The following is a 14,778-nucleotide window of genomic DNA, read 5'->3' as shown; positions in this document are numbered from 1 at the left end:
TACCCTTAAAACTTGTGAATCATAACTGCCTCGTGTATAATCTTGTCAAAGGAGCGAAGTATGACCTGTAAATAAAATAGAGGCTCTCTTGAACTCACAGTCCTTAAACTTTTTTGTCTTTATACTTTTAAATTTTCATAAGCATTCCAAAGAGTTTATTTGTATATGTGTTATACCTGTCCATTTTAGCCATATTAAATGAAACCTTTTTTAAAAATTTAGTTTATTTTTATGTATAGAAGTGTTTTACTTTCATTTAAATCAGTATACCATGTGAATGTCTAGTGCCTTCAGAGGCCATGAGAGACCACCAGATCCCTTGGGACTGAAGTTAGAGATAGTTATGAGCAGTCATACCTGGGTGCTGGGAGCCAAACCTGATTCCTTTGTAAGAATAGTCAATACACTTAGCCGGTGAGTCATCTCTGCAGCCCCTTGGTTTTGTCTCTTGTGCTAGGAGTGGAACCCAGTACCTTGCACATGCTCTCCTGCCATGTTACACCTCTAGCCTGACCGAGAGCCTTTAAACACATGGCCTTTGTCAGCGTTCAGTTCATTAGCTGTCAGAGCAATGGTGTCATCACCTATCATGTATCCTGTGCAGAACTCCATTGTATGAACAATAAAGGAAAGTAAAAATCTTAGTATGATTTGAAAAATAACTTTTTAACTTGCAGACTTTCCAGTGGTATCTTGGGACTCTTTCAAGGGATTCCAGATACTTTGAGAGTATCTGCATTAACTTCTAAAATAGGTCTTTGTACTTAAGATGCTGCAGTTACTTGTAGAAATAAAACACATGGAGACAAGTAAAAAGGAAGTAAAACATCCTAAATACATATAGGTAAAGCTGAATTTCCTGGTGGAAATGTTTGGAACATCAATGAGAATTTGAAGTAATATTGGACAGATTGACATGGTTATTCTAATGTTTAAAGCTTTGCAATAAGCCAGGTGTAATGACATACCTGTACTCCAAGTATGTTGAAACAGAAAGGGTTGGAGTTCAAAGCCAGTTCCATGTATACAGCAAGACCCTGTCTCAAAAAAAAAAAAACAAAAAAAAACAAAAACCAAACTAGATGAAATCAAACGAGAAATGAACTTTACAGTGGCACAGCCCCTTGAATCCTTTTACTTGAAGAGCTTTTCAGAGGGCAGGGGAAAGAGATGAGTGTTAGAGTGCTGGTTTCGCACATTGCAAGGGCCTGAGTCACAGATAAAGAAACAGACAAATGTTGTTATAAACACCAGCAAGATTTGCTTTGAATTGTGTTTTTAACGCTGTTTTGGAAGACCTACTTTTTCTTCCTATTTAACAGGGCCATGATCGTGGCGTAAACTGGGCTGCCTTCCACCCCACTATGCCCCTTATTGTCTCTGGGGCGGATGACCGACAAGTGAAGATCTGGCGTATGAATGGTGAGTAAGGCAGTGGTGGTATTGCCATAGCCAGGAAAATGACTGCTGGCCAGCGTGGAAAGAAGCCGGGTTTTTTAGACTTTATCCTTGTTTTTCTGCCTTAGTTGATTATTTACTGCCAGTCTAAGTGCATAGCCATGGTCTCTTCCTTGTTACCCCTATGGCAGTGTCTTGATTTTGAGAGACATGAGCAAACTTGAGTAAAAATTCATGCCATCATTTGACTAATAGTGAATAACTACTCTGTTTATATTTACTCCAAAATGTCAGCTAGTAATATATACTATGAGGATAAAATAGGATAAAAGCATAATGATTTAATATAGGTGTTATAGGTAATATAGGTCAGAAGGCACTCATAATAAGAGAACAGACGTGTACAGAAAAACTTGGGCACTTGGAGCTGAGGTCACATGTGATGGTAGCTCCTGCTACTCAAGGGGCCGAAGCAGAAGGATCATTTGTTCCTAGGAGTCCAAAGCTAGCCTTGGCAACATAGCAAAGCCTCGTCTCACCTCAACGAAAGAGGGTTTGGGGGGCTAGAGTAGCTAAAGTAAAACATAAAAGAGGAAGAGACACAAAAAATGTTCCCTAATTTGGGGAAACAATTGATTTAGTGTTTCGCAATAGTACTTAATACTTGATTAAAAGAGTGTCAGAGATGTACATGGCACTTTACCCTAACAGCCTCAGCATGCATGGGTTTTAGGCAGGAGGATCCCAGGTATAAGGTCAGCCTGAGCCACATAGCAAAACCTATCAAGAAATTGGGGCTCAGTGGACCCAGAGAAGGCCTGTGTTTGGTTCCTAGCACCCACGTCAGACAGCTCAGTCACTCTGTGACTGCAGCTCCAGGGCATCCAGTGCTGCCTTCTGGCCTCCACAGGTACTACACCCAGGTGCGCAAACCCACACGCAGATAGACATACACGTAATGAAAAATATAAATAAGATCTTTTTTATTTTTTTAAGGATGTTGGCTTTATAGATCCCAGAGTTATTTTAGTGAATTGTGGTAACAATTCCTTTTGTTCTTCAGAATCAAAAGCATGGGAGGTTGACACCTGCCGGGGCCATTACAACAATGTGTCATGTGCTGTCTTCCACCCTCGCCAAGAGTTGATCCTCAGCAATTCTGAGGACAAGAGTATTCGAGTCTGGGATATGTCTAAGCGGTAAGGGAATTATGTTTGATATATGACTAAGCCAGGAGAAGGTCCCTTTATCTTATTCTTTGACTTTGACAATTATATTAGAAACCAGGGTCAGTAGCACATAACTGTAATGCCAGTACTCGGGTGTTGGCTGGGGGATCATAGGGAGTTGGAGGCCAGCCTAGACTATGCGAGACCCTATCTCAAAAATTTAAAAAACAAACAAACAAAAAACAGAAACAGTGAGATGGCTTAGCCTGTTTTAAAAAAGTCACTTTTCCACTCAAGTCCGATGACCTGCTTTAATTCTCTTAACCACTAGAAAAAGAGAGACATCACCCACAAGTTGTCCTTCAACTTCCACACATGTGTAGGCTCTGTCTCTGTCTCTAACTCTCCCTCCCTCTTTCTCTCATACACAAATACACACACACACACACACACACACACACACACACATCTTATACAATAATATTTTTAAAAAGGAAAGAAACATGGAGTATTTTTTTCTCATCATGAAGAAGAATCAAGTCCTATATTTTGAAATTTGAAGGGTATAGTGCTTAGTGATAAAAATGTTTGCCTATCATGCACAAGGCCCTCCGTTTAATCCCACTACTGTAAAAAATAATTAAACGAAAACCTTAGAGACTGAGATATCAACAAATATTTATTAGATAGAAATTTCCATATATCCTTTTCTCCTCTAAATTTGAGTGGTTTTTTTCTTCCTTTCATTGTTTATCTAAGGAGATAAGAAATGTAAAATGAAAGTAGAGTAGGAAATTATGAAGGAGAAACTGACGGCTTGAAGCCCTCTCACTTTGTTCCTTACAGACTTCATCCTGATGTGGTGCTTCGCTTACACTGCTTGCTGCCCCTACTGCACTAAGGCCATCTTATAGGCTTCCTCTTCACCCCTCTTGTGCACAGTGTACTCAAGGTTGTTGCTGTTAGTTTAATGGTATGGCCTAATAAATGTTTATTATTAGGCTTGTAATTATTATTACCTACTATCATAATCAAAAAGACACAGATACCTGTTGTATTTTAGAATACGCTATTTTACCTGGTGCTGGGTAGTTTAGCCCCCTAAACTACCTTTCAATGTCTCTCATCCTCTATCCCATGCCATCTGTTCTAACATCTATATGTTAGAACATCTATATGTGGGCTACCTCCCATCCATAATCCCAAAATACTTGCTAAGGTTGTTAATCTAGGCCATTTCTTTTATGTGGAATTTCAGAGTTCCTCCTCTAGACCCACATGGCTCTTTTCTATCCCATGGCTATTCTCCTCCTTCCTCCTTGTCTGTCTGCTGCTTTCTCCCAAGGCGCTCTCTGTCCCCAAAAGTCCCCAACCTTTGCCACACCTACCTTCCGCCCTGCCCACATGTCAGCTTTCTTTATTAGTCAAACAGAGAGGCAAGGTTAAACAACAATAAGGGTGTGTCAGTGTGCTCATAAGCAGTGAGAATCTCAGAAGGGGGCAAGCAGTTAACAAATACAAAGCACTAGACCATGCTCCACCAAAGCCCATTTTTATATATAATAACATACAGTAAGAATAATTATGAAATAGTTACAAAAACCAACTAGATAGATAGATATAGTGTCAAAGATAATCTTAAACTTGAATTCTGTACCAGTGTATTAAAAATAACTTCATCTATTAAAAAAATAACCTTAGGCCAGGTGGTGGTGGCGCACGCTTTTAATCCCAGCACTTGGGAGGCAGAGGCAGGTGGATCTCTGTGAATTCGATGCCAGCCTGGTCTACAAAGTGAGTACAGGACAGCTAAGGCTACATAGAGAAACCCTGTCTCGAAAAAAAATAAAAACAAAAAACCTTATTTGAGAGTAATAATTAAAATCTTGAGGAGTAGAGTCAATAGAAGACTTTTAATTAATAGTTTTCTTTGTGTACCTTCTGGTTTCCTAGGACTGGGGTTCAGACTTTCCGCAGGGATCATGATCGTTTCTGGGTCCTAGCTGCCCATCCCAACCTTAACCTCTTCGCAGCAGGTAAGGACCTTTTCTTTGTGGTTCCTCCCTCAGGTGTATGGGCACCACCATATACCAAGCAAGAAGAATGAAGTGTAGTCCAGAACAGGTGGGGTCTGCAAGGATCCTGGTCTGGCAGGGAGTACTGGAGGAAGAGACCTCCACAGGTTTTTAGTGTTAGAGCTCTTTTAGCTTGGTGGACAATTATAGGCCTTCTCTGAGAGGAACTAGATGGAAAGAAGCAGAACAGTTCCCTAGGCCAATGCTGTAAGAACAGCTGGGTGCCAGTGGGAGCTTGAGCTCCAGTGCTGGGCTGGGCAGTGAGAGCTGAGATAGGCAGGAGCCGCAAGATTGGTGAGCACAAGAGGTGAGCCGCGAGTGCTGTAAGAGCGACGAGAGTGGCGTGGCGAGTGGCGAGTGGCCCTTGCTTCGATGTTAGGCCAAGCAGCAGCAGTCTAGCGGTGAATGTCCAGAGAGAGAAAGCCCTCTCCAAAGCAGCTCCCTAAGTGTTACAGCGCAGTGAAAACAGCCACTCTTGGACGATCGTCAGTGAATCAGCTTATGTACATGATAAGTGCTTCATGAACCTTGGAGAGTGAGGAGGAGCTTTTGGGGTGAATGCATTTCATTGGCTGTGGCTGGCATGCTGGTGATGCCTATTGGCATCCAGGTGCCTGCTGTATGAATACCTGTGACTACCTTGAGAGTTGGGGGGTGTTGGCCTACGATCCCTGGGCCATGTAGTTACAGAATCAGGGAGGGAGCAGTCCTATTCCTACCAGTCACTGAGTGAGATTTTTGTCTCAAGTTTGAGATTTCCAACGTTTGAGCAGGGTCCCCCTCGCCGGTTCAGTGCCAGTTCCCCAGGTTGCATGGTCCATATGCCCCACATTTCTTCCACCTCTCTGATTTAGTTAGAAGTTTTTAAGATTTAAAAGTGATTCTTCATTAGCTTTGTCTCCAGTAAGTCATATTAGGATGACAAAGAGAAGCAGAGTTCTCAGAGCCACCTTTATCTCTCTTACTTTTGGAAGGTAGTGATCTTTAGTGGTCTTCTCTACCCAGATCTGTTTAAACTTAGCTCGCTCCCTTTGATGTGCTTTTAGGAGCTTATAGGGGACTAATATTGAACATTTAGAGTTCTCAGATTGAGGGACTAGAAGCCAAGTCCAGTTCATTCGTTTGTCAAATACATAATAAATATTAGGCCTTAGTCTGGGTGCTGTTGTCAAAGCAATGTGTAAAATAATTGCTGTGTTGGTGGAGCTTTAAGAGAAATGGACTGTAAACATTAAGCATATAAAGTGATATGTGTTTGAAAATGCCTTGAACAAAAATCAAGTGAAAAGAAGGGAGATAAACAGTGTGTGGACTACTGGCTTATATTGAGTACTCAGAAAAATGAAAATGAGTGAGAAGGGGATATCATAGGCAAAGGACATGGAATGGGTTAAAAAGAGAAGTTCAGACTCAAATGGTATATACTCACTTATATCTGCACATTAGCCCAAGGGGCATGCCCCACGAAAGCCTTCACTTACCAGGAAACTGAGACAGAGGGGAGGACATTCTAGTGGGACTCTAGATGAGAGAATCAGGGAGAATGGCAAAGTAGAAGGATCCAGAGGGTCCTAGAAGCTTACAAGTAGAACATTATGATAGGCAGATTTGGGCACAGGGGTCCCACTCAAACTAAGGCACCAGCCAAGGACGATACAGGCGGTAAACCTTAAACCCCTACCCAGATCTAGCCAATGGACAGAACACTCTCCACAGTAGAGTGGAGAGTGGGATATTACGTTCTCACATACTCTGGTGCCTCACCTTTGACCATGTCCCCTGGACGGGGAGACCTGGTGGCACTCAGAGGAAGGACAGCAGGTTACCAAGAAGAGACTTGATACCCTATGAGCATATACAGGGGGAGGTAATCCCCCTCAGGAACAGTCATAGGGGAGGGGAATAAGGGGAAAATGGGAGGGAAGGAAGAATGGGAGGATACAAGGGATGGGATAACCATTGAGATGTAACAAGAATAAATTAATAAAGGAGAAAAAAAAAGAAAAAATAAATAATTAATTAAAAAAAAAAAGAGAGAAGTTCTTGGCATGGTAAGGGAGCATCAGATCTGCCATGAGAATGTAGTAAGGCATTAGGTATTGGAAAGATTTTGCTTGGTCTTTGTAGGCTATGGCTAGAATTGAATATTCTGAATAAATTATAAGCCACTGGAAAGGGACTAGAGAGATGGCTTGATGGTGAAGAGCCCTTATGGCTTCTAGTGAGGGCCTGGATCTTTCTGCCAGCATCCACATAGTGACTCACAGCCATCCATGGTTCCATTGGGTCAGATGCCCTTTTCTCTCCTCCGCAGGCAAAATACTAAATACACATAAAAATCAATCAATCAATATAAATAGATAGTGGGGGAAAGCCACTGGAAGACTTTGAGTAGGAAAGTGAACCTGGTTTATATGTGAGGAGTAGGTACTAGGAATGTAGAAATGAGATTATTTAAGGAGTGGATGATGCTAATTGGGAAAGCACAAAACATTTTTGTTACTGTTTTGGGGTGTTTTTTGTTTGTTTGTTTAGTTTTGTTTGGTAATTTTTGTTGTTGTTGTTTTGGTTTTGGGTTTGGTTTGGTTTTTCAAGACAGGCTATAGTCCTAGTTGTCCTGGAACTTTCTTTGTAGGCCAGGCTGCCTAGAACTCAGAGAGATCCACCTGCCTTTACTTCTCTAGTGCAGGAATTAAAGGTGTGCACCACCATGCCCAGCACAAAACATTTTCTTAGTAACAATCATAAAAGCTTTTTTATTGGCTAGGTGTGGTGACGCATGCCTTTAATTGCAGGACTTGGGAGGCAGAGGCAGGAGGAGTTTGAGACTAGCCCGGGTCTACATAGTGATTTCTAAACTAGCCAATACTATATAGAGATACCCTGTCTCAAAAAAAAAAAAAGGTTGTTGATTTTACATATTTCATGAATACCTTTTAAGCTAACATTTCTGTGCAGGTGAGATGGCTCAGCTGATAAAGATGTTTGCCAGTAAGCCTGACCATCTGAGTTCAGTATCTAGAACACACATTATAAAAGAAGAAAACTGACTCTCACAAGTTGCCCTCTGACCTCCCACATAATCATGATGTGCCCTCTCCCATAAACAAATATATATAGAAAAAATTTAATATTCCTTTTTTTTTTTTAATGTTTGAGGAGAAGGATTTTATTGTAGGTATGAGGGAAAGTACAGCCACATGCATCTGGAACAGTCTAGACTGAACTGAAAGTACAGCCACATGCATCTGGAACAGTCTAGACTGAACTGAAAGTACAACCACATGCATCTGGAACAGTCTAGACTGAACTGAAAGGAGTGAGACAGGAAAAGAGGAGAGTGGAGGCAAGCAAAGAGAAAACCAAGGGAGCTCATGGCCAAAATGACAGGGTTATATAAGAATCAACATTCTTTTTTTCTTTTCTTTCTTTTTTAAAAGAGAGATTTATTTATTATTTATTATGTATATAGTGCTCTGCCTGCTTGCACCACTGCAGGCCAGAAAGGGCATCAGATCACATTATAGATGGTTGTGAGCCACCATGTGGTTGCTGGGAGTTGAACTCAGGACCTTTGGAAGAACAGACTGTGCTCTTAGCCACTGAGCTATCTCTCCAGCGCCCTCCCCACCCTCACCCCCATCTCCCACCCCTTCACCCCCACCCCCTCTTTTCTTTCTCTCCCCCCCTCTTAAAGATTTACTTATTTATTTTATTTATGAGTGCTCTATTTGTGTACACCTGCATGCCAGAAGAGGGCACCAGATCTCATTGTAGATGGTTATGAGCCACCATGTGGTTGTTGGGAATTGAACTCAGGACCTCTGGAAGAACAGACAGTGCTCTTAACCACAGAGCCATCTCTCCAGCCCTCAACATTGATTTTTTTAAGCAGATAGATGTTATGATTTTCTTATTTGCTAAGAGCTGAGGAAAAATGAAAGATAATGTAAATTCTGCTTTCAGAGAAAACATGGAGTAGTGGAGACGAGAGGCTTGAGTGTTAGTGGAGGTCCATACAAAGTGTTCAGGGAGTACACAGAAAGCTGTCTTTAAATACAGTGGTGTAAAATAGTATTAAGATTTGCAGGGGTAAGGGGCTGGAGAGATGACTACCATATAAATAATAAAAATAAATAAGTCTTTAAAAAAGAAGAGCTGGGTGGTGGTGGCACATGCCTTTAATCCAGCACTCAGGAGGCAAAGGCAAGCAGATTTCTGTAAGTTCAAGGCCAGTCTGGTCTACAGAGTGAATCCAGGGTAGCCAAGGATACACAGAGAAACCCTGTCTCAAAAAGCCAAGAGAGAGAAGGAGAAGATTCGCACAGGGCTGGGAATATAGTTCATTGGTAGAATGCTGTCTTAGTTTGTTTGAGGTCCTAGGCTCAATAAAAAGAAAGCAGGAAGATGAGTAACAGAAAATTATTTGGAAAAGGGTTCTAAGAATTGTGAGAGTTTTAAGAATGCATTTAGATATGGTAGTATTCTGTTTTCTATAGCTGTAGCAAAAGAATCTCACGCTACATATGTTTTTAAAAGCATCTTGGCCCCTATTCGGATTCTAGCCAATGGACAGCACATTCTCCACAGCTGTGTGGAGAGCAGAGACTAACTCTGACATGAACTCTGGTGCACCATATTTGACCACTTCCCCTTGGTGGGGAGGCCTGGTGGCACTCAGAGGAAGGATAAGCAGGCTACCAGGATGAGACCTGGTAGGCTGTGACCATATGGTAGGGGAGGCGGTCCTCTTCTGTCACAGACCTAGGGAAGGGGAATGGGGTGAAAGAGGAAGAGAGGGGGGAACAGGAAAATACAAGTGATTGGATAACAATTTAGATATAATCTGAATAAATTACTTAAATTTTTTTTAAAGAGTCTTTGGTTGGAGAGATGGCTCAGTAGTTAAGAGCGCTTGCTACTCGTAGCAGAGGACTAAGGCTCCATCCCCAGCACCCACATGGTGGCCCACCATTGCCTTTAGCTCTAGTTCCAGGGCATCTGACACACCCCCATTTTGTCCCAGGCACCAAACGTACGCAATGTGCACATAACATGAATGCAGACACTCACATGTAGACATTAAATAAATAAGTAAATAAATCTGGAGAGGAAAGGGGCAGTTGTTTATTTGCCATTTTGGAGGTTGAAAATCCAAGGTTGAGCAGTCCCAAGGTTGTTTGTCCTTTGGTCATGGTTCCTTTGGTTCAGTCACAGTATGACACAGAGCGTCCTGATAGGAGTGTTCTAGAGAGCGATCACAGGAGAGAGGATCACAGACAGAACTCAGGATACTCTCTGTGTAGCACCATTCTCCCCAGGTCACCAACCAGTATCCTAAGAGAACGTAAGTCCCAGGTGTTTCTCTAGTGACCTAAGGACATTCCACTAAGCGTCATCTCTTCAAGATTCTATCACTGTAGCCTCACACACCAAGCTCCTCCATGGGAGTCCTGAAACAGTCCATCTCTAGCCATGGTAGATGCTCTTTACCCTTTTAGCATGTGACTATAATCATCCTGTGTGTCTCCTGTTTCTAGCCGTGAGTGCTTTTTGCTACAGCTGATTATTTTTTCTCTTCCCTCTGTTCTCTAGGCCATGATGGTGGAATGATTGTATTTAAGCTAGAACGTGAGCGGCCAGCCTATGCTGTCCATGGCAATATGCTGCACTATGTAAAGGACCGATTCCTCCGTCAGCTGGATTTCAACAGCTCCAAAGATGTAGCTGTGATGCAGTTGCGGAGGCAAGTCTGACTTATTTCTCCTTTCCAAGCCTCTTCATCTGTTGTCATAATGTACTTCTTTCCTCAAGCAGAGCTCTCTTTACCAACATTTTGGATCTCAGCTATCGAATAAGAACTCCCCTCTGAATAACTCTCCTCAGTTTAAATCCCTTTATGGTAGACACAGAGGTGTCCATGGAGAGATTGTGAGGTTCCCCTCTCTGGCCTGCTGGTGACCCTATGGTGAAGCATCCACTGCTGATGCCTGCAAAATCTCTTGCAGATTACAGACAATTCCTCAGTAGAGAGTAGCCCAATTTGGTAATATAACTTTTTGCCTTTGTCATTTATGCCTTGAGGAATCTTTTGGGCTGTTAGACCTAAGTGACTACAGTACAGAATAGTAAGAAAATAATGAAGATTTTTAGAAGAATTGCAGTTTATCCGAACTCTACCTTTACAGCAAAACAACCATGTCTCCAGAACTGTCAGCTCTGAAGATATGATAACCCCTGGGATGCCTGGCTGAGCGAGCTGTGCTCCGGAATGCCAGCTGCAGCATTCTGAAACATTCATGGTAGCAAGCACTGGCATTCGGGGTTGGTAACCACCCGCTAGCTCCACTGTGACAGAAAGATGTGAACAATCCCAGGGACAGAAAAGACAGAGAAACCACATGTGGTGTCCACTGCAGTTATGTGGAGAGATGTGTACCATGCAGAACCATCACCACTCACCAGCTCTGATGAAAATACGCCTTCTGCAGTATTTTGCTCTTTGAACTATTAAGTAGTCGAGTTTTAATGGAGGGAGGAAAAAATGCAGAATTTTATTCCTTGGTACAGAAGTTGTGAGTGTATGTGCACCAAGTGGTTAGGTAGACGTTGAAGGAATAATTCTCTTCCTCTCTTACTCCTGCTTATGTAGTGGTTCCAAATTTCCAGTGTTCAACATGTCCTACAATCCAGCAGAAAATGCCGTGCTGCTGTGCACCGTAAGTAGCTATGAAGTGTGTGGGTTCTCCTCAGATTTTGTAACTCTAATAGCCTCTTAAAAGAATTTCCCCCCAGTACTGAAAATTAAACATGTGGGCATATGCTAGGCAAGTTGTCCGCTTTGCCATTGGAGCTATTAGTGGACATTTTGTAAGGACTAAACAGTGAACATTCAGAATCCTGTTATGGGTGTGAAGTGACCAGAGGGCATTTGGATTTGTGTGTCGTGCAGAGGAGTTCCGTTCCGTCCTTGTGCGTTGCTGAACATATGAGGCCTGTGTTGGAAAGCGGGTTCTTTTCAATGAAGCCACCTTCAGAATTATCTGAGCCCTCCCAGTTTTCTGCCACACAATTTACAAAAAATGAAGAAACAACGTTCTACCTTTAGTATTCTACCTGTAGTATCCTGGTGTCTGAATGAAAACTGTTTGCCCTAAATAACCTCTCGCATGTAATCTCGGCCCTTTAGTATATCTAACACCACCATATTCTCATGACGAAGTTCCTGAATGTCTCCTTAGATCTGTTTTTGTTGTGTTTTCCCTTTCTTTTTTCAAGTAGACTTTTACCTTGACCATTATAATCAGGTGAGGCACCAGGTTCATCATCTTTTAATTTGTGGAATAGAGAGAAATCTTTGTTTTTATTCAGATAATATCTGCATTTTTAGAGGATAGAGAAAAATAGTGCCATAGCTATGAGCATTATAATTCTTTTTTCTTTCTTTCTTTCTTTTTCTTTTTCTGGTTTTGTTTTGTTTTGTTTTTGAGACAGGGTTTCCCTATGTAGCCTTGGGTGTCCTCGATTCACTTTGTAGACTAGGCTGGCCTAACTCAAAGAGATCCACCTGCCTCTGCCTCTCTGAGTGCTGGGATTACATGTGAAGGTCACCACACCCAGCTGAGCACTATAATTCTTACATATGGAAATAACTCAAATACCCTCTGGGTGCAGGTAAATATACATTCAGTGTTGTCTAGCAGGAGTGTTTTCTCTGTCAGAAAAAACAGTGTCTTCGGTGCCGCTCACTAAACATGTTTTCTCCTTTCCGCTACAGAGAGCAAGCAATTTAGAGAATAGCACCTATGATCTATACACCATCCCCAAAGATGCAGACTCCCAGAATCCTGACGGTAGGTGCTCTTCGTCTCCTCCACTCTGCTTCCAGCTCTCCTCGCCCATATCATCACTTCTTTTCAAGTTTTGCACTTCCCATCCCCAGACTGTGGCTATATCACTCTTGTTTGTTGGCAGGTGCTGCTGACAGTTGCACCAGAGGCAATTGTGGTGTGAAATATTCATGTTGTGCCTCCATTTTATTACCCCAGCTAGATATATATATTTTATAATTTGGTTATTAGAAACTCTCCATTTTCTCCTTCAGCACAGCATGTTGTCCTAGATTATTGTCAGCTGATATGACTTGCACCCTGGTAGTTTCATTTATTTAAAAATGTGGCTCCAGTCTTGCAATGTCTCATCCTGGGACTGGGGATTTATACTCTCCTTTCTATATCCAGATCCGATTTGCTTCCTTTTGCATGTCAAAAAGATGAGGCTGCTAACAGCCCCATGACCCACCTGGGATCCCCGGATCCAGCTGAGACCCCTGCCTGCCTCTTTCATCACCACCATCCCTTGCTGATGTCCTTACTATTAGAACTTGCTGACAAAACATTCTGTAAATGAGTTGGAATCTCATTTGTGCTCTTTTCAGTGCAGTTCTTCTGGTGGATTTACAGGCCTTACCCAGTCTGAAGTTTATTCCACTGGCCCTCTCTTTTACTAGTACATTTTGGTATTTTATACCCTCCAAAATTCTGAGAAATATTTTGTTAGCTGTATTCCTTTTGTGAGAGCCAACAGGTCATTATTATTGTAATACTCTTGTTTGGTTTTTGCAGGAGTATGTATGTGTATGAGACAGAGTCTCACTGTATAACCCAGATTAGCCTAGAACCCATGGTTCCTCTTCGTACAGGAATTACACAGTATGGCAGCTCATTTTACCCTTTTAAATGTGCTTACAGTGAGATGATGAGAGAATCAGGACACCTGGATATATTTGGGATCTGTAAAGCAAAGTCTTCCTCACAAATTAGTCAGTTAAGCTTTCCTAACTAAGCTGTGATTTGGTGCCTCCCACCCCACCTTAGTAGTTGTTGTGGTGGTGGTGGTGGTTCCATATCTGTTAACAGTTAGTAAAACTTGTGCTCTCCATCCTCTGAGAAGGATAATAATTAAAAGGTGTGGTCCAGTGGTGGGCACCAGAGAGGTGAAAGCAGCAGCTGGAGTAGTATGTGTTGTGGTAAAATTGTGTTTTGTAAATTCTTTGGCACTTGAGCTACCAGAGAAGTACCTCTGCAAGGCTGGCCAGTATGTTCTGTTTTCCATTGGCTTTACAGGTTTCTCAGAGAGTATTCATTTCAACATTCTAATCAGCTGCAAACTGAAGAACACTTTATAGCTCTCCTCAGGGTGATAATGGTGAATTGACATTCACAGAGCAACAGCTTGATGCTGCATTGCCCAGCACGCCTGTCAAGATTTAGCTGGAAGTGCTGTGTCCCTCCCTGCCCGAATCTGAGGCCTGCATTAGCATGTCAAAAGCAGCGGAGCAGCTGCGGCCTGGGGTGGGGTTCTGTCACTTCTCCAGCCTGTGTGGATAGGAGGTCTCAGACTTTGACAAGCTGCTTGCTGTGCCTCCACTTGGCTGGGAAGGCCCTGCTCGTTAGCTTGATGGAGTATGCTGTCTCCTAAGATGGGCAGCAATTCTGCCAGTATGTGGTGCTGGCTGAAATGCAGCCACTTGGCCTAGAGATAAGAGGTTTGGCAGGGGTGGAGGCTGGAGTTTGGTGGGGAAAAGTCACTGACAATAGCCTGAGGTTATGGCTGAATTAGTTAGGAAGCAGCTGAGTTGGCGAAGCCAAAATGGCAGCTCATGGCACCTGACTCTGTCACCTGCTAGTGGCTCACCACACGCTCCCACACTTTGGTTTTGTCTCCTCAGCCCCTGAAGGGAAACGATCCTCAGGACTGACAGCGGTGTGGGTTGCTCGGAACCGGTTTGCTGTCCTAGATCGCATGCATTCAGTAAGTTAAGATTAAAAGTGGAAGCGGGGCATGTGCAAGCCTTTAATCCCAGCACTTGGGAGGCAGAGGCGGGTGGATCCTTGTGAGTTCAAGGCCAGCCTCTGGTCTACAAAGCAGGTCCAGGACAGCCAAGATAGCAGAGAGAAACCCTGCCTGTAAAAACCAAAAAAAAAAAAAAAAAAAAAAAAAAAAAAAAAGACTAAAAGTGGAAACCAATGTAGGGAGTACAGTAGCAGTGGCCCATATACTGCATGATAAAGAGCTCTGTCTCCAGAGCAGGGTGATCCTGGGTACTAGGGCTCTAGTCCTAGCCCCACACTAAT

General features: G+C 42.7%; 1 protein-coding gene across 2 annotated transcripts in view; it reads left to right on the top strand.

The window, feature by feature from the left end:
- Positions 1-14,778, top strand: part of COPA (COPI coat complex subunit alpha) — a 50,931-nt gene that overhangs the window by 19,206 nt on the left and 16,947 nt on the right. For both annotated transcript variants that reach the window (XM_084782404.1, XM_084782403.1), the window contains exons 8-14: positions 1,323-1,422; positions 2,462-2,597; positions 4,521-4,603; positions 10,238-10,388; positions 11,295-11,361; positions 12,420-12,495; positions 14,373-14,455. In XM_084782404.1, the coding sequence (XP_084638530.1) occupies positions 1,323-1,422; positions 2,462-2,597; positions 4,521-4,603; positions 10,238-10,388; positions 11,295-11,361; positions 12,420-12,495; positions 14,373-14,455 (696 nt within the window). The remainder of the gene's footprint in view (positions 1-1,322; positions 1,423-2,461; positions 2,598-4,520; positions 4,604-10,237; positions 10,389-11,294; positions 11,362-12,419; positions 12,496-14,372; positions 14,456-14,778) is intronic.

The sequence above is a fragment of the Acomys minous genome (assembly GCF_964271855.1).
Source record: "Acomys minous genome assembly, chromosome: 1".
Lineage (NCBI taxonomy): Eukaryota > Metazoa > Chordata > Mammalia > Rodentia > Muridae > Acomys > Acomys minous.
Note: the sequence above shows the minus strand (reverse complement) of the source record. Positions and strands in the feature narration are given on the sequence as shown.